General features: G+C 41.1%; 1 protein-coding gene across 1 annotated transcript; it reads left to right on the forward strand.

The window, feature by feature from the left end:
- The first annotated feature begins 3,840 nt into the window (after positions 1-3,840).
- Positions 3,841-20,677, forward strand: LOC104936587 (solute carrier family 2, facilitated glucose transporter member 1-like). The gene is made up of 11 exons (XM_019261132.2): positions 3,841-3,894; positions 10,883-10,975; positions 11,415-11,575; positions 11,672-11,912; positions 13,309-13,471; positions 13,763-13,950; positions 16,820-16,924; positions 17,355-17,456; positions 17,654-17,857; positions 17,960-18,204; positions 20,214-20,677. The coding sequence occupies exons 1-10, from the start codon at positions 3,877-3,879 to the stop codon at positions 18,164-18,166; spliced, it is 1,482 nt and encodes a 493-aa protein (XP_019116677.1). The 5' UTR covers positions 3,841-3,876; the 3' UTR covers positions 18,167-18,204; positions 20,214-20,677.

Below are 20,677 nucleotides of genomic sequence, written 5' to 3' on the forward strand. Positions count from 1 at the left end.
CTCTTTTACTTTCTCCAGATGATGGTGAAGCTTATGATTGTGTTGCTATTCTTCAACAGGTTTGCACACCCAGACCCGATCTGCAAGAGACTCCTCTTACTAACCCTGATCTTGTCTTTTATGTTGATGGTTCTACCTTTTGAGATACTCAGTGTGGGTTACACAAAGTGGGCTTTGCTGTATGTGCTGATCACTCCATAGTGCAATCAGGCTTTTTGCCCTCTAACTATTGCTGAATTGATAGCCCTCACTGCGGCTTGCACACTAGCAAAAGGTCGCTCCGTGACTATCTATACAGATTCTCGCTACGCCTTTGGTGTGGTGCATGATTTTGGCGCACTATGGAAACACAGAAATTTTCTTAAATCTGATGGAAAGCCTACCTTACATCATGACAAAGTCTTAGCTTTATTGGATGCTATTCTTTTGCCAAAACAGATTGCAGTTTGCAAGTGTCAAGCCCACACAGGTGACACAGACTCTGTATCTAAAGGCAATGCGCAAGCGGATGCTGCAGCCAAGCATGCTGCTGATTTATCACTCCCTCCTCCCCCAGCTGAGGCATTCTGTTTTCTCTCTCACACACTCCCTGACTCCCTCTCTGCACTTCAGTCATTTGCCTCTCCTCCTGAAGTAACCCAGTGGGAAGCAGTGGAGAGAGAGAATGGTACGCTCAAAGCAAAACTTGCTAAATGTTGTGAAGAAACAGGTTTGTCCTGGACGGATGCACTCCCCATTGTTTTGTCTTACATGCGAATGAGAAAGAGAAGTCAGGTGAAACTCAGTCTATTTGAGATCCTATTTGGACTTCCTCCTAATGTTGGCATGGACCCCTATAGGGACAGACTGCCACCCACCTCTTTGTGTGATGATAACAAGATGGAGTATTGTAAACTAAAGCAGCCCTCCCTCAGCAGGCTACAGGTCCTCTACACTCAATTCAGCCCGGCGACTGGGTGGTGATAAAAAACCTGCAAAGGAAGCACTGGAGGTCTGAAAGGTGGCAAGGGCCAATCTAAGTGTTGCTCACAAGACACACAGCGGTGAAGGTCGCAGAGAGAGCAACTTGGATCCACGCCCACCACTGCAAGAGGGTGCCCAACCCCACTGAGCCGTAACTCCGCCAAGCCTGCATGTGTACGCTCGCATGCGCACACATGAAGCGAGGCTGCGTTGATTCATCACAGTAAGCAACTGTGAGCCTTAGCGCCGCTTCTACTGCGCCGGTGAGATACACTGTACACAATACATGTTCCAGAGAGCACAAAAACACGAGTCAACTTGATCGACCTTCGAGGGATGATCATCATGGCTGATCAAAGACAGTATCTGGGTTGTGGGATGAGATGCATTCTGTGGTTTTCTTTTGTGATTGCATTTTTGATTTTTCTACTGTTATGGTTATTACCACCCCAACATGGCAAAGTAACTGAAGATTTGGGCAGAAGGCCAAAGCGCAGCCTAACTGTATCCTTACCATGGAAGTCATGGGAGTGGAAGTTTGAGTAGACTGAAAGCCCTGTATATAACGTCTGGTGGGAGTTTCTCTACTGGACTGTTAAACAGGCATTCCCAGATACTACAGTTCTTTTAGCATTTCGCCCGCCTGTAACTGCTAAAAATCTCTTTTCTCTCCATTCAAAAGAAACAGAGTGTTCTCATCTAGCAGCAGTGATTATTCTCACGGGGCTGCGGTCATACCGGCCCCGGGAAGTAAACAATGTATATGAGTCCTCATGACTGTAGGGTGAATATGAACATTATTGTGGCCAAATTTCTTTTGCGCAACATGACCCAAATGAATAAGTCATGTTTAGCTTGGCAGTGCACGTATGATCTACCCTTTTCCATCCGCAATAATACAGAGGATGCAAAACCGGGGACAGTTTATGGGTATATCCCTTTGCAATAATTAATTTGCATATCATTCCTCCCATTTAATTTCCAACTTTGTTATAAAGTTACGTGAGCACTCTATTCCAGTGCATAGAGTCGGGTATAATGTGTGTTTTGGGACTGGTGTGGTAACTAGGCAAATGTGGTGATGTGGTAGAAACCTTTATGTGTACTTGCCAAGAGAATGGTTGGGTTGTTGTGTTCTGTTGAATCACACTATGTCTGGTTTGGCAGTATTGGCAACAGCGGTCTACCATCACCATCACTCTAAACGAAGCATGGCAGAGTTTTATACCATTGATGCCTATCATTGTCGGATCTCCGTTGGGAAAAAGTGGGGCATTGGTCTTTTTCCCTGGTATGGTGTGACGTTTTTGGCTGACCACATGGATGACTCTTTTTCCATGTCTTTGTTTGCTAATCAGACCATAAATGGCTTTACATTACTTTCAACCACTCAATAATCTCATCGCATGACTTTGCTGAAACATGAGATGGCCCTGGATTATCTTACTGCCTGTACCGGTGGTTTGTGTGTAACCCTCAATTTGACTGGTGATGCATGTGTGACTTTAATTCCTGATAGTAATGACAATTTAACATCCGTCATTCATGCACTTGAGAAAATTCGAGATGAGTTTGGGTCCTCTGCTTCGGCAGGAACCTCCTTTAATGCATGGTTGAGCGCTAGATTCGGACCCTGGGTGTGCAATGGTTTTCCAACTTTTGATACCTGTACTTATCACCCTAGGATTAATATTATTCTTTTGTACATGCACTCTGACCTGTATGAAAGCCTTGATGCATCATTGGATAGGCGAAACAGTGACTGGTCAGCATGCACTTTTGTCACAGGCTGAACTTTTGTTAAAGGAAATTCCTTTCCCTGCTACTGATTATGGTTCCTCAGCTTCGTCGGTTCCTCAGGATGAGATGTAAACATATGATTTCTTCCCCTTTTATTTTTCTTTATATATACTTTTGTAATCGACACAGCAGAGTTTATCCTGCACAAAAATAGCAAGCGTCTATTTCTAACAGGCAATCTGTATGATGACATGTCTTGAATCCTTGTGAATTGTCATGTTTAATATGTAATCAAAAGGGGGGAAGTGTAGTGGAAAAAATCTTTGTAACCTTTAGTCTACATTTATATTTCTGTGTTTAGCTTTGTATGAACTTTGTCCTACTTAGGAGACTGCCTCCTGATGGTTTGATATATGTTTGTGTCCTGGCATTTCTCTCTGTCCCTGAGATGTTGGTACTAGCCACAGTGTAGAAGGGGGAGTAAAGCAGATATTTACGAGGGTAACCCCCTGATGCACTTAGGGTCTCTCCTTTGATGACCTCATAGGAGAGGGAGGAGGAGAAATGTCTTCAAAAGGAGCAGTTGAATGTATTAGCAGCAGAGAGAACTTTTCGACTCTTGTACTTGTACTGTTGTCTCTCCTTGGCCAAGAATAAAGTTCTCATTAATACTGATTGTGGTCTCAGTCTTTATCGAATTTCCATGACAGTGGCTGCAAAAAACAAATTATTAAAATAATTTATATAAAGTTAAAGTTAAAAAAAATATATTATTATAAAACTATTAATGAATTATTATTATAAAAAATATTGTTGTTGTTGTTATTATTATTATTGTTATCATCATTGTTGTTATTTATTAACTGACAATACACGTGTTTGTCTTGCTGTATTTTCTTCTCAGCCAATCAGTGCAGCGATTCTCCTGCTCCTCTGGAGGCATGGCAGCACATTAAGATCCTCTTAGTGCTTACGTCATTAAGCATCTTACTGCAGCAGGTGAATGGAGGGAGAAGATTTGTTTACATTGATGTTGGACACATTGATAATAGCAAACGGCAGCATGATGACATGTTTTGGTAGAAAGTAGAATATACTGACTTGACAGATTACAGTCATCGGTTTCATATTGTGGAAGTGAAGTCTGGAATTTGTGAGATCCAAGCAGCTTGGATGGAGACAAAGAGCAAGGTAATGACCCTGACAATGCTAGAAACTGACTAATCTGCTCGTGGACCTCCAGTTTTATAGTTATAGATGTAGTCATAGTTAGTGAATAATAGCTCAGATAATAATACTTAATAATAGCCTAAAAATATAATAATATAAAATATTCATAGGTTCCACACGATTTATCGAATTGCACCTGGTGGGAAGTAGTCACCTATTAGGTATAATTATACCCCCATGTTAGTTTAACAAACATTGAGTTCAGTGTGAAACTATATGTTGGCATTGACTTTTCATTGTTTGATTGAGTTTGTGACTTATTATTTTCATTTTTTTTTAAATTCTCAGTTTTCAATCACAGGTACCAAAACTAACCCAACCTTTGGTAAATAGCCACATTGTCTCTTTATACCCTGGTTCCAAATAGCATTGTTGGCTCCTGAATCCTGGGTGCTAAGAGAACCTTTATTTATTTATTTAGGTAAGCCTATCTATCCATCCATCTGTCCATGCACATCCATGCTTGGAAAGTGTCTGTTATATTTAAATAAAATTAAATTCAAATGAATTAATGATAATAATGAATGAATAATGAAAAATAATGACTTCATTAAGTGTTACAGTCCGGCTCGTGGACTGCAACCAAGAACGGGAGAGGAGACGAGATTTAAATACCACTGTGACATGTTTATTATGATATCAGAAAGTTAAGCAAAAGATCAGTATCTGTAATCAGTGTAGGCGTGCATGGATGCATGTGTGTGAGTGAGTGCGAAAAACAAGAAAGAAAACAGGACAACACAACACAGTCCTCCTCAGATGGCGTGAATGGGTGAGAGCCCCGAGAGAGCAGCCAGCGTGGAGATAAATGCGCTTCACCGGGCCCAGGTGTAGCACATCCCCTGATGATGGTCCCACCTCTGGTAAACCTGGGAAAACAAAACAGACCAACCAGCAGCCTGCCAATAACACCCCCAACATAAAGGGCAGGGCTGTCACATACGCCCCCATAAAAAAGGGGTTCCAGTAGGAACGCCGCAACAGCTAGCCCCCAAACACTAGATCATACTACATTACCCATTTTCAATACAGATTTCTTATACTCACAGCTACAGTTAGGACAAAACACACTGACTGTCCTACCGCTGAACCCTGGCAGGCCAACCAGCCCAATATCCATCCTTCAGCAACTCCGGCGCCTGGAGAAGCATTTAAGAGTGACAGAAAAGGGCTAGAAAGTTACACACAGCGAATTAAGCAAGACCATCAGGAACTGTGAACTCTAAACAGGGCATCAGCCACAACATTTTTTCGAGCCTTTGATGTGGCGGATGTCCAGGCAATAAGACTGCAAGTACAGCATCCATCTCATCAGTCTACAATTTGGGCAATGGACAGAATACAAGAATGTCAACGGGTTATGATCGGTGTACACAACAAGAGGAACACTGGAACCAACGTCAAAATGTTGCAATGCCCAAATGAGTGCAAAGGTCTCCTTTTCGATCACTGAATAGTTCAACTGGAACGTATTGAACTTCTTGGAGTAAAAACCTACGGGCCGCTCTACACCGTTAGAGTCTTTTTAAAGAAGCACCGCTCCTGCCCCTACATCACTTGCGTCCACTTGGAGCTCAAAGGGACGATCCATACAAGGAGCTGCAAGGAGGAGGAGAGCACAACAGATTTAACATTTTCAAAAGCTCTCTGGCACAAAGATGACCAAATAAAACGGGTGTTTCCCTTTAACAGGTTGGTGAGAGGGGCTACCACAGTAGAAAAGTTCTTACAAAATTGCGATAGTACCCTACCAGGCCGAGGAAATACTGCAGCAATTTTTTGGGCTGGATACTCCTCCACAGCACTCACCTTGGCCTGTACAGCACACACTTCCCCCTGCCCCACAACTTTCCCCAGGTAGACGACAGTAGCCTTGGCGAACTCACACTTTGCTAGGTTTACTGTCAACCGGGCATCACTCAACCGAACAAACAAACTGTCAATACGGGCTAGATGTTCCTCCCATGTGTCACTATAAATGACGGCGTCATCTAAATAGACAGCACATCCCTCCAATCCAGACACCACCATGTTCATTAACTGCTGAAAAGTCGCCGGTGCATTCCTCAACCCGAAACTCATCACCGTATGAGCAAATAACCCGGAAGGTGTAATAAATGCAGAGATCTCCTTCGCTCTGTCCGTCAGCGGAATCTGCCAGTACCCCTTAAGGAGGTTTTACTGACAAACCGAGCTGCACCTACCTGGTCTATGCAATCCTCAATGTGCGGCAATGGGTACGCATCGGGCTTTGAGGTGGCGTTCACCTTGCGGTAATCAGTACAAAACCTGGGACTCTTGTCAGCTTTTTCCACAAGCAAACACGGTGATGCCCAAGCGGAGGAAGAAGGTTCGGCAATCCCATTTTCAAGCATGTATTTAATCTCTGCATCCGTCACTCTGCGCTTTTCTTCTGACACTCTATAGAAATGCTGGTGAATTGCCTTCGCGGTACCCACATCTATATCATGTTGGACCAAATGAGTTTGACTCAGTGTATCTCTAAACAGACCAGGAAAACGTTGGATCAATGCTGACAATTGCGCACTCTGTGCCTTGGTCAAATGTGCCATTAACGACGGTAGATTTCTCAGTGTCTCGCTGCTTGATAGTCGGCCGCGCGGCAGCCCGTCGTCAGGTACCATGACCCCATCGTCCTCCCCCGCTAAGAACGAACTCCCCGCTGCTTCTACAGCTGACACTGACTTAGAATCACGACAATAATAGGGCTTTAGCAGATTAATGTGGCAGAGTTGTGTTGCTTTCCTGCGGTTCGGGGTCGACAGAATATAATTTTGGTCGGACTCCTGATGCAACAGTATACGGAACACAAAACCTAGCCTGGAACAGCGAATGAATCAAGGGCAGCAATGCCAGAACTTGGTCACCAGGGCTAAAGACACGTTGTTCTGCTTTCCGGTCATACAACCGTTTCATCTTTCTCTGGGACGCTGACAACTTACCCTTGGCCATCCAACCATTTACATATTCAATTATGTTTGATGGAGGTTCTAACGACGGTGCAATGACATCACGCAACACTGCGAGTGGTCCACGCACTGAATGACCAAACGCCAATTCATTAGGGCTAAACCCTGTGCTATCCTGCACCACTTCCCTGGCAGCTAGCAGGAGCCACGGCAGCCCTTCCTCCCAGTCCTGATCTAACTCGACACAGTAACTACGCAATAATGATTTTAGTGTTTGGTGGAATCTCTCCAGCGCACCCTGGCTCTGTGGATGGTAGGCAGAAGGCATGTTATGTTTGACCTTTAATTGTTTCAACACCTGTGAAAATAAATGAGACGAGAAATTTGACCCCTGATCGCTCTGAATGACTTTTGGTATCCCAAAGATGGAAACAAATTGCGACAGCGCCTTTACAACTGACCTTGCTGTGATGGAACGCAGAGGATACGCAGCTGGATAACATCACTATAAACAAGTAGTTGCTACCAGACTTGGAACCGGGTAACGGGCTGTCACACCGTCCGGACTGTCAGATAGACCCTGCTCTCCGCCACCGACAGAGCCGAGTAAGCTTCCTGAGCCTTACCGGTTAACACGCATTGTAACAAAAGAGTACGATCAGAGTCAGACCAGCCCCTGCTCTCAGCTACACGCTCGAATAAGGAGAAAAAAATGTCGGGGTCTCGTTCACTAAACTGAGGGACTAACCGCAGATTACTACCAACATCGAATGACGAACTGGAACCCCCAACGAGGTCACGTGCAGCCCCTCCAGCATGCAAGCTCAGCCTACATTCTTCCAGCTCCAGCCTTTTCAGCTCAGTCTCACTTTTCAACTTCTCCACCACCAGTTTTTCCATCTCTGTGTTTCAGCAATCAGTGTTTTGAAATACCCTTTGACAGACAAATTAGCTCTGATAATGTCCCTCATGTTCTCCTTCATTCTTTTATCACCGACATCCAGGTCAAAATGTTCTGCAATGCAGACCAATTGTTCACATGAGAAGCCCTCCAGCAGCTCCTCTGATGGCTCTCTCACAAAGTCTTCCACACTCGCCATCGCTCATCACCCCTCACCTTCACTCAGTCTACTCCCTATTCGGCCACTGAAAAAATTCAACAAAACTCGCAGCACGCGGAGCCCAACACAGCCCACGCAGCCTGAGTGTCACTGAGGCATTGTCCCCCTAACTGCCTAACAAGACTAGCTAAAGCTCCCCCCTAGTCTTCAGGAGCTAGTTGTGGTGGGTATTTACGCACTCTTTACCGCAGACCCAGCAAAGCCACCAGCCATTGGCGACCTCACCTGCAGCTTCAGCCGTGCTCCCGAGCCAATTGCTCCAACCATTTTCACACCACACTACAATACCAACCAACAACCGCTGTGTGCTGCCGTCACACTACAACCGTCGGCTTTCATTCACAAAACCCATGAAACTCCGCCCACTGGCTACACCTGAGTTCCGGTGAAATCAACTGGGTTAACGAAACGGACGAGCCCCCACTTGTTACAGTCCGGCTCGTGGACTGCAACCAAGAACGGGAGAGGAGACGAGATTTAAATACCACCATGACATGTTTATTATGATATCAGAAAGTTAAGCAAAAGATCAGTATCTGTAATCAGTGTAGGCGTGCATGGATGCATGTGTGTGAGTGAGTGCGAAAAACAAGAAAGAAAACAGGAGAGCACAGCTGCGCCGTGGTGTCCTCCTCAGACGGCGTGAATGGAGTGAGAGCCCGAGAGAGCAGCCAGCGTGGAGATAAATGCGCTTCACCGGGTCCAGGTGTAGCACATCCCCTGATGATGATTCCACCTCTGATGAACCTAGAAAAAAAAGCAGACCAACCAGCAGCCTGCCAATAACACCCCCAACATAAAGGGCAGGGCCGTCACATAAGGAATTTTAAAAAAAGTTCAATAGTGCACTAAACAAAACCATCAATATGTACAGAAATACAATAAATAGAAAAGAAAACAAATATCAAAAACACAAAAATCTGCAAACTGCACCTACATACGTCATTGGCTCCACAGTCTGTTGGCCAAATTCAATCCATTGTGAAACAGACAGTTTACACATAGATGTAGACATAAGATTTCATATTATGGCAGAGCAGGCAGTACAGCGTCCTTTACAAACATTTGTTTAAGAAGCAGCCTCATGCCATCATTATAGGCTATGACGAGTCTCTGCGTGTTATTTGTTCTGTGCCATAAACATGTACAGTATATAGCATAGTACAAAATTCTCTAACTACAGCTACCTTTACAGTAACTGAGCACAGACTGAATTACAAGTAAGCTTGCACGAGTATGTCTATAAATATCTTCATTATCTCCTAAATCACTGACAATATGATGACCCTGATAAATAATTTCATTACACACATTAAGAGAAATACCAGATAAGAAGAATTCAGAAAATCATTTGTCTCCTTTACTCCTTTGCATTATATTTAATGTCAAAATTAATTAGGAACTGTTGTAGGTTGACATTGTACAGAGAGAAGATTACCAAATCATCTGCAAACATAAGGTTGTATTTTTAATAACCAATAACTTTATTTATATAGCACCTTTTAAAAACAGAGTTTACAAAGTACTTTGACAGACAGGCACAAACAGGATACTAGGCAAAATAGCAGAAGAACCAACAACATTTGAAAGACAAGACAATATAAAACAATAAAACATTTAATAAAGTTAAACAAAAAAAAACATAATGATAAATTACATAAAACAAAAATAAAATAATGAATGATAAAAACAAGTAGAAAACATGCACTTCAAACAACCCATACACATTCACACACACATTCACACACACACACACACGCACCACAAAACAATAAGAAAAATAAATTTAAAGGTTAAAAAGACAAACATCACATAAAAGCAAGTCTATAAAAATGTGTTTTAAGAAGTGATTTAAAAGAATTCACTGATTCTGCAAGCCGTATGTCCTCAGGCAGGGCGTTCCAAAGTCCAGGGGTTCTCATAGCAAACGCCCGCTCACCTTTAGTTTTGAGCCTTGACTTTGGAACAGCCAGAAGAGAACCACCTAAAAACCTATGGCTGTGGGCTGGCTCATAAGGTGTCAACATGTCTTCTAGAGGATCCAGACCCTTACACACTTTAAAAGTGATCAGTAAAATCTTAAAATCAATTATAAAACGAACAGGAAGCCAGTGAAGAGAAGCTAAAATCACTGTAATGTTCTGTCGTCTGTTAAAACCAATAAGAAGCCTGCTGCATTTTGGACAAGTTGCAGGCGAGTGAGTGATTTATGATTTAAGCCGGAGAGAATATTAATGAATGTATAACTTTTTCCAAGTCAGAGTGGGAAATTATTGTTTTGATTCTAGAGATGATTTTGAACTGAAGAAAACATGACTGAACTACTTTTGTGATTTGAGATTTGAGTCAAAAATGACTCCTAGATTATGGGAAGTGGGCTTTACACAATTGGAATAGGGACCAAGACAAGTTTGAATGGAACTGTTTGGGATGGAGGGATTCAGCAATATGATGTGTTTATATCACAACGGAAATGCTGCCCTGTTGGACTCCATACTCAGAATCCTGCCGTCTGGTGAGAATACATACCAAAGAAGTCTTATCATCCATTTAGGGACCCATCTAATATTCAATTTATTGAATTGTTCTCCATCGCTGACACGATCAAATGCCTGTGAGGCATTTACACTGTTGCCCATAAAGTTGGAATCATTTTGTTTCAGACACATTCCTCTTTTTATTCCTGTTTATACACATCAGGTTAATTGTGGTTTAATTTTCACTGTGATGTGTTTGGAAGAGAATTTTTGATAACTTTATAGATTTTATAGAACAATTCTGTGGCTGAAAGTGACAAAGTGTAGACAGAGGAATCGTTAATTAACTACATAATAATCTTTTAGATCACATACATGTGTAAGTTGTCTCGTTATCTATGGTTCTTTATCATAACAACAGGTGACACCCCAGTTGATGATGGCTGTCGGAACAGCTGTGATTGGCTCGTTCCAGTTTGGCTACAACACTGGTGTCATCAATGCTCCTCAGAATGTGAGTATTTTGTTGTGTGAGTATTATAGAAAAAGGAAAAAGGACAACGAAGTCCAACAACAACGACAATGATGATAACAACAACAATGACAACAATGACAGCTACAACAAAAGCAAAGTCATAAAAACAAATGTATTAAAATAAATGTATTAAATTGTTTTTTGATAAATGTTGTTGACTACTGAGTGATTGCTGTGTAAAACTAGTTTGGATGCCTGTACAACAAGACAACTCCTATAAACTCTATTCTAATAATCATTATGTATGTATGTATGTATGTAAGATGTTAGAAAAGCTGAAATCCATCATGAACAACACCTCTCACCTGAGACTGTGGGGGCTATAAACAGCTCCTTCACCAACAGACTGCTGCTACCACCATGTAAGAAAGAGTCTTTATTCGTCTTACTCATTTAATCTGTGTACGTTGTGTTTTAGATCATTGAGAGCTTCTACAATGAGACATGGAGCAGCAGGTTTTCAGAGCCTATCTCTCGAACAACTCTAACAGCTCTATGGTCGCTCTCTGTGGCCATTTTCTCTGTGGGAGGAATGTTCGGCTCCTTCTCTGTTGGTCTCTTTGTCAACCGCTTCGGCAGGTATGAACTTTTCCTATGACCGACAATATTATTAATCACATCTTCCTTTAAAAACGACAAACAGACAATTAACAAATGCTCTTATTATCTCTAAAGGCGGAACTCTATGCTCATGGCCAATGTGCTCTCCTTTATTGCTGCTGCGTTTATGGGCTTTTCCAAGCTGGCTTCTTCCTTTGAGATGCTCATCACTGGACGTTTAATAGTGGGTCTGTACTCTGGCCTCTCCACTGGTTTTGTGCCCATTTATGTTGAGGAAATCTCCCCCACAGGTCTCCGTGGAGCATTAGGTACTCTGCATCAGCTTGGTGTAGTGATCGGCATTCTTGTAGCACAGGTGAGATCCTTAACTCTTTTTAAAAAAACTGTAATATTAAGTTTTTGTTCATATACAAAAGAAAGAAAGAAAGAAAGAAAGAAAGAAAGAAAGAAAGAAAGAAAGAAAGAAAGAAAGCAGAAAACATGAATAAAACAGTATCAACAGTTATGGCTGCAGGTATCTGTATTTTGTATAGTTGAATACAAATCAAACAAATACTTTTTCCCATTTAATAAAAGAGACATTTTCAATTAGTTGAAGTTGGTAGGTAATTTTTTTAAACTACCAAAATGCTTGGGGCACGTCCAGAAGATATGTGCATGGTTAGCTTCTTTGCTCCCACATGGCCGCCAAGATCCTTAACTCTTCAATCATCAATAATCAATGATTTCCCTCCTTTTTCCCATGGTAGCATTAAAATGACAAAGAAACTCAATTTACTGTGATAGTATAACCATTTAAGCTTCACACTGATGTGGGCTGTCGGTGCAGATGGCAATTGATAGAAAACTAATAAAAATAATTTTTTACAAGGTATGGTGGTTGACAGTTATTTATCTGCCTCAGAGATAAAAGCAATTTCTAGATGCATGCAGAATATTAAGCACACCACATGACTAAATGGGAGGCTCCTAAAACTGATGAGCAGTTAACACCTTGCATGGCAGCCAATGCCATCAGTGTATGAATGTGTGTGAATGGGTGAACGAGATATGTAGTGTAAAAGCTCTATGAGTGGTCAGAAGACTAGAAAGGTGTTATATATGTACAGTCCATATACTATTTTAAATCCATGATGACATCACTCACACTTGGTGGACAACCATTCTGAGTTTGACATTATATTTTTTTGGAAACAGGAGGTGATTATATTTGGGTAAGAGCATGGAGTTGATGGTGACGTACTGCAAGCTAGGCTGGGTCTTGACTCTGCCTGGTTTTATGGGCAGTAATAGTTTGAAAGTGCTACTACTTTAGTACTCAAAGTTTGGAGATGGCAGAGCTGGTGTCAGTCTCTGGTGCCTGCTACAGATGCTGTAGCTCCTCATTATGTGGACTACCATGTTTTTACAGTAGCAGAGAACAGAAAGAAAGAAGAACTAAACAGTGCCTATAGATAGGGCATTTCATGGACTCTGTAGTTTTTACTTCATGCTAGCAAGGAGAAGGTGAGGCGACAGGGTTACAATCGGCAACTCCAATGCTAGATGCTACCAAGTCCCACACAGTGGTCCAGTGGAACTCTCTAAATAACCTGGACATTTCAAGATGAAAGATTTTAGACATTATTTTATGATGAAATAACACCAAACACAGCAATGAAGCCAGGTCTATGTTTTGTCCAGGATATGGGCAATGATTAGTGGTATAATTTATTACATTACATTATGTGTAAGCAGTGTGTGTCGTGTAGATCTTTGGGATTGAATCCATCATGGGAAATGCCTCCCTGTGGCCCCTCCTGTTGGGTTTTACTCTGTTGCCGGCTTTTCTGCAATGTGTCCTGCTGCCACTCTGCCCTGAGAGCCCCCGGTACCTCTTTATCAACTGCAATGAGGAGAGCAAAGCCTGCAGCAGTGAGTTTAACACACTTGAATACACACATATATGACACAGATACACACATTTCACAAAAAAACATTTCACAACATAACTTTGGCAGGAGTACAAGCAATCATGATTTTCACTGTGCTAAAATACCCAATTTACACATGTTTCAAGTGTTATGAAATGAGCTAGCACCAATGGCTGCCATAAAGGTTGGTAATACCTCATCTTTTCATCACATCACACATTTTCTGTCACATGTTACATGTATCCACCCATTCCAGGCTGACATAGAAGTAACTTCAAATATTGTCTTCCAGTCTTGGTGAAGCTGCGGGGCACTGATGAAGTGAATGAGGACATGCAGGAGATGAGAGAGGAGAGCCAGCAGATGATGAGGGAGAAGAAGGTGACCATCCCTGAGCTGTTCCGCTCCCCCAACTACCGTCAGCCTATCTTTGTTGCCATCATGCTGCAACTCTCACAGCAGTTGTCTGGAATTAATGCTGTAAGTCAAAGGACCAAAGAGGAACCATTGTGTCCTGTCGAAGGACAGATAGTTAACAGAGTCTAATCTAATGCAGGACAAGCCAATAACTGTCTGCCACCACAAGGAATTATATATTTGATAGTTCCTAGAGTAGATTTACCTTCTTTTACACTGGAGACAGATTTAACCTTGTGCTAAACGTCACTGCCCCGTCACCAGCTACAGAAAATAACACTATCTGCATGGGAGTGTTCTTTGCCACAAGTATCAAGTCAGTCAAAACCAGGTTAAGAAGCAATTCTTAGTTCAGGTCTCCACTCTAAAGAGCACAGAGCAGCTGATGCGTACAATAACACAAACTAGAAAACTTCAAAAAAAATGTTGAGTGTGCCTGACTCTGGCCCCGTCGTCCCCATACATTATTACTGACACTGCTCAGCAAATTCAGTACTAGAAAATTCCCGCAGAAATTTTGACAGTGACTAGTGGGCTGTTGCCGGGGGTCTGTATTCAAATAGCACACCTCAAATAGTCATTTTAACATGTTTATTTAGACACAGGAGCAGCATTAGCATGTTAACATTACCATGTTAGCATTAGCATGTTAGCACTGATGCGCTAGCAATTACCATAAGCATGTTAGCATTAGCATGTTAGCATTAGCATTTATTTAATTCTTCATGGCTAATGCTAATTAACATTAGCATGTTATCATTAGCATGTTACCATTAGCATGTTATCGCTAATGCGCTGACACGCTAGCAATTAACATGTTACCATTAGCATGTATTTAATTCTTAGTGGGTAATGTTAATTAACATTAGCATGTTATCATTAGCATGTTGTCTGTCCGTCCTGGGAGAGGGATCCCTCCTCTGTGGCTCTTCCTGAGGTTTCTTCCACATTTTTTCCCTGTTAAAGGTTTTTTGTGGGCAAGTTTTTCCTCACTCGAACCGAGGGTCTAAGGACAGAGGGTGTCACTCCCTGTACAGATTGTAAAGCCCTCTGAGGCAAAGGTACTTTGTGACTTTGGGCTATACAAATAAAATCTGATTTGAAATTGATTTGATTTGATGTTACCATTAGCATTTTATCATTAGCATTTTAGCGCTGATGCGCTAGCAATTACCTTTAGCATGTTAACATTAACATGTTAACATTGGCATGTTAGCGCTAATGCGCTAGCAATTAAAATTAGCATGTTACCATTAACATGTTAGCACTGACGCGCTAGCAATTAACATTAGCATGTTATCATTAACATGTTACCGTTAACATGTTAGCATTAACATGTTAGCACTGATGCGATGATACGCTAGCAATTACAATTAGCATGTTACCATTAGCATGTAAGCGCTGATGCACTAGCAATTAAGATTAGCATGTTAACATTAGCATGTTAACGTTGACGCGCTAGCAATTAACATTAGCATGTTAGCATTAGCATGTTAGCATTAGCATGTTAACGTTGATACACTAGCAATTAACATTAGCATGTTAACATTAGCATTTAGCATTAGCATTGTGAACATTAGCATGTTAACATTAGCATATTACCATTGATGCGCTAATGTGCTAGCAATTAACATTAGCATGTCACCATTAGCATGTGACATGTATTTAATTCTTAGTGGCTAATGCTAATTAACATTAACATGTTAACATTAGCATGTTAGCAAATTAACAAGTATTTAATTCCTAGTGGCTAATGTTAATTAGCAATAATTTTAGCATTGGTTGCTAATGTTAGCAAATAGCATGTCTTTACTCTGCTGTCTCTGACAGACAAGTTCAAATTAAGTGCCAATACCTGTTAAAATGGCCTGCCGCTTGGCTTCTGCCTGCTGGCCCCTCCCCCCTCTCCTCCTTCAAGCAGGCTGAGGTTGCCAAGCAACCAGGGCCAACTCCAATCAGCTGCACCTGTTAGAATGTCAGTTGGAAATCCTGACAGACAGAGAGAAAATGCTGAGACCTTCCCTCAAACGGAAGGATCTCTGGCCAAAACCGTATTTCCAATCATTGAACCGGCTTAACCTGAAGCAGGCTGAGCCCTTCTTGAACGTCTACATAGGCATTTTGTGTTGATAAAGTGAAGAAATATGCCCTTGGGAGCAATTCAGAGAAACGTTAGTGAAGAAATATGCCCTTGGGAGCAATTCAGAGAAACGTTACTTCTGTCTATGAGGCTTGTCAGTGGGTGTTGCTGCCGCATCTTTGCATCACCCACCAAAACTACTGTATATATCTGACAGCTTTAGCAGGCGAATGTGAGTAAGACGACAAATTTTCCTACGTTGCTATGTATAAATCGTGTCTGTAGTGGTGCATTTGAGGCCACGATAGTCGAATACGTTTTATTTTTTCACTGATCGTTGTCTCCCCTCTCCACTCTAGTGATGACATCACGCACTCTAGCTCTCCAAAGTTCTCGCAATACACACCCATTCATTTTTTGCCGTGGTTTTTGGCTATTTTTGGCAAAACCGTTTGCCGAAACTCTTAGAAAAGTCATAGCACACTATTCCTGGCCGAGCCGGTCGTTTTGACACCCTGTTTGTGTATGTGCAACAAAAACTCTGGGAGGAGAAGTGAGACAAAAAAAACGGCATAAGAATAGTAACAAGAAGCGGAATAAGCGCGGTGGATAACATATAGTGTGCCCTTTCAGGCACACTCAATAAGCCCGAGAGGTTTTAAAGAGTGTGCTCTTTCAGGCACACTCAATAAGTATAAGCAGAATAAGCGGGGGATAACATATAGTGTGCGCCTTACACACACACTCAATAATCGGAATAAGCCCGAGAGGTTTTAAAGAGTGTGCTCTTTCAGGCACACTTAACTAGCAAATGTAAAGTAACTGTTCTCCTTGTCATGTTTTTAACTAAAGGTGTTTTACTACTCAACTGGGATCTTTGAGCGTGCCGGAGTGTCCCAGCCTGTCTATGCAACCATTGGAACAGGAGTGGTCAACACTGCCTTCACTGTGGTTTCTGTAAGTCACAAAAGAACCACTTGTCATCATTCATTGTCATTTTATCATTCATTGTAATTGTACAATATGTCTCTGTTGATTTGTTCTGTACATGTGACATCTATTGCACGTCTGTCTGTCCTGGGAGAGGGATCCCTCCTCTGTGGCTCTTCCTGAGGTTTCTTCCACCTTTTTTCCCTGTTAAAAGGGTTTTTTTTGTGCAAGTTTTTCCTCACTCGAACCGAGGGTCTAAGGACAGAGGGTGTCACTCCCTGTACAGATTGTAAAGCCCTCCGAGGCAAAATGTGTTTTGTGACTTTGAGCTATACAAATAAAATCTGATTTGATTTAACCATTCTAACATAAACAAAAAAAGGCTTAGATGTGTAACTCCAGGCGGAAACATTACACCTCCATTTTGTAGTAAGATACTTTCTCTCCCTGTATGCAGTTGTTTTTGGTGGAGCGTATGGGCAGGAGATCACTTCACCTTATCGGTTTGATGGGAATGGCGGTTTCAGCAGTATTTTTAACTCTTGCCATGGCATTGTTGGTAAGTGTTTGAAAATAGGGGCTCCTAAAACCGATGAGCAGTTGGCTCCTTGCATGGCAGCCAATGCCATCAGTGATGAGATACATACTGTAAAAGCGTTTTGAGTGGTTGGAAGACTAGAAAGGTGCTATATAAGTACAGTCCATTGACTACAAATAAAGTGAATGAAAGCCTTTGTGATGTGCCATGTTTCTCAGGACCAGCATAGGTGGATGTCCTATGTCAGCACTGTGGCCATCTTCAGTTTTGTTGCCTTTTTTGAAATTGGCCCCGGCCCAATCCCCTGGTTTATTGTGGCTGAGCTCTTCAGCCAGGGGCCTCGGCCTGCTGCCATTGCAGTTGCTGGTTTCTCCAATTGGTCTGCCAACTTCTTAGTGGGGATGTCCTTCCAGTATGTTGAAGTAAGACAGCTTTAATTAACAATATAGACACTGTACATATGTTGAGTTCATCTTCAGTTCAAAAATACATTATGTCATATCTTGTCTTTGATGTCCCCGCAGCAACTCTGTGGCCCTTATGTCTTCATCATTTTCACCGTCCTGCTGCTCGGCTTCTACGTATTCACATACTTCAAGGTGCCAGAGACCAAGGGCCGTACCTTTGATGAGATTGCAGCGGGTTTCTGCGAGTCAGCTAGTCAGCGTGCTGACAAGTACTCGGCCCCTAAAGAGTTCAACACCCTCAGAGGGGATGACCCTGACCTTTGAAAGCTGCCATACATGCACATGCTGATGTTCCACTTGAGGTACACTTTTACAACACTACAAAATATTTAGAGGCTATTATGTAATAGTATTCTTATTCAAAATAGAAAATTGAACCTTCAGTACATAATTTAAAACTCACTTTCTTTTTTCATGTCTGTTATGCATACATCAATTAAATTCTATTCTATTTTGTAGTTAAAACTAGTCAATTTGAAGTATTAGATGGACTGCTTAAATTTATATGAACTTTCTCTGTGAAAATGTGAACCACAGATAATACAAAACAACACTGATGAAGGTATACAGTGATTTTTTTTTACATAGTTTGCTTCTGCTGTGTAATTTTGATTTTAGATTGAGATTCTGCCATTTTAGACTTGTTACTAAAGTTTTAAATTATTAAGTCAGAACTATATGTGTCTCCATCCACCTATTTTTATGTGCATATCCAATTTGTGCCTAAAATGACCCTGACAGAAATTCAGAAACTTAAAACTTAAGCATCACTTGTCACTTCCAATGAAGAGCTGAAAACATCAGGATTTTGTAGAGCAATGAGGAGACTAACCTTTCTCAGATTATTACATGAAACTAACAGAAATATTGCCATATTTCTATCACACTTCCAACATGGATCCCCATCATTTGAACACAAGACTTTGATTGTTATGTTTGGGTTTATTTATCCTGACTTTATTAACCTTGATTAGCTAAAGATTATGGTCACACACTGAGATACCAGATCTCATTCAGACCTTATAGCTAAGCAAAAACTCCAAAACTTTCTTCTTGTCTCCATATGTTTATGGATTGGGGTCATAAAGCGTCAGGATAAGAGTTACCTTACAATAAAGCACCACTGAAAACAAACAAATTGAACATTGTCTCCAGCATGTTGTACAGTAAATAAGCATCTTTTGACTTTGTCAGAATCAGAATCACTTTATTGGCCAAGTGTGTGTACACACAAAGAATTTAACTCTGGTTACATGTTGCTCTCAGTTTACATATACATTTAATGCGAATGCGAATGCCAAATAGCACTTGGTTTTTGTATCAGAAACATTCATCTTGAAAGCAAAGAGGGATCCTGGAAACTGATCTTGTCATCAGCTTACTTTTATCCCGAACTGGTAGGCTGTGTCCTTCATTTTCTTTGTCAGTTCTTTAGAAAATTACTGTGAAGCTTACAGACGGATTTCACTGTCAAAGTTAAAGAAAATCCGGGAAACTTTTGTGAAATTAGCATATTTACTCTTTAGCAGAGAGTTAGCTGACACGATTGAAATCACTTGCATATTGGTTCTTTACATAAAACTTATGCCAAAACTAGAAAGAAACAGCTCCAAAAGTAACAAAATCCACCTACCAGCATCTCTAAAGCTCAAAAATTAACATATTATGTTGTTTGTTTAAGCTATACAGAAATACAGAAACCATTGTGTAAATCTATGCTAGAGTAAAAACCGAAAGTTCAGCATTTAAAGGTAATTATGTATCTAAACCACTCATGCCTACCTATCTATATTATACATTAAGATTGTTTACAGTTACACATGCATAACAAACTGTGTCATTTCCTCAAAACTGTATAGTGAACTTTCCAAACTCCTTCCAAACCAAGTGGTTACAATATGGCACAAACAACCATTAACCTCCAAACCCATTTACTAACTTTAAACTGGTGTGAACCCAAAATAAATTGATTTCCTGTGATTTGATTGCAATAAACTGATCAAAAGGATGCTGAAATATCAACATCAACATCATAAGGGTGTTTTCTAAAAGGTCTTAATACGGATCAGAATTGATCAGTGATCAGGGTTGATCAGGGCTATGCTAACTTAGTTCATCGTAGTTAAAGTAAAGCTGGAAGCTACAAACAGGCACATACCTTTTCAAGTAATCTTCCTTTTGTCCCATTTTTGTATGAATATGAAGTAGTATCATAGAGCATAACTACAATAGCATCAGACAGGTCGATAAGCCAGAGTAAAGATAAATCCACTTCTTAACTCCAAAGTTGAGCTCTCCTCCCTTCTGCCAGGAAACAGGTCCAGATCAGAGCAGAAAATGTGACTGCAGGAAACTCTGGCTCTGCCCCGGTTCTTTCTAGAACTTCCCAGCTGTCTGTTGGCAAGCAGCCAACTGTTCGTCCCACTTGTTCGTCTTTAAGTTGGACAGACTGATGGCTACAGTAACACACGATTGCATCTTGACAAGACCAAATGTTTCAAAGCTACAATACAACTGTTACACAATCTATAGATGTATCTGACATAACATGATTCCGGCCCAGTCATTTATAATGTTACTTTATTGAATGTACAGAATGAACATCAGCATCCATCTTACATTTAGGCTACATACTTTATTCATAGTTACAGTACATATATTCCTGCACTTAAAAACTTATTCATACAAATGCATAAATTAAATATGTTGAAATACTTATATTATATGCATATATTTTTCAGTTTCTTAATCCATAATAAGATTTATACAGTTATG

The sequence above is a fragment of the Larimichthys crocea genome, unplaced genomic scaffold, assembly GCF_000972845.2.
Source record: "Larimichthys crocea isolate SSNF unplaced genomic scaffold, L_crocea_2.0 scaffold630, whole genome shotgun sequence".
Taxonomy (NCBI): Eukaryota; Metazoa; Chordata; class Actinopteri; family Sciaenidae; genus Larimichthys; species Larimichthys crocea.

Excerpts from the sequence above, each read along its gene's own strand:
- LOC104936587 (XM_019261132.2), top strand. Across the intron at positions 13,472-13,762 it reads GGAGAGCAAAGCCTGCAGCA|TCTTGGTGAAGCTGCGGGGC; the intron begins GTGAGTTTAACA and ends ATTGTCTTCCAG. Across the intron at positions 13,951-16,819 it reads AGTTGTCTGGAATTAATGCT|GTGTTTTACTACTCAACTGG; the intron begins GTAAGTCAAAGG and ends TTTTAACTAAAG.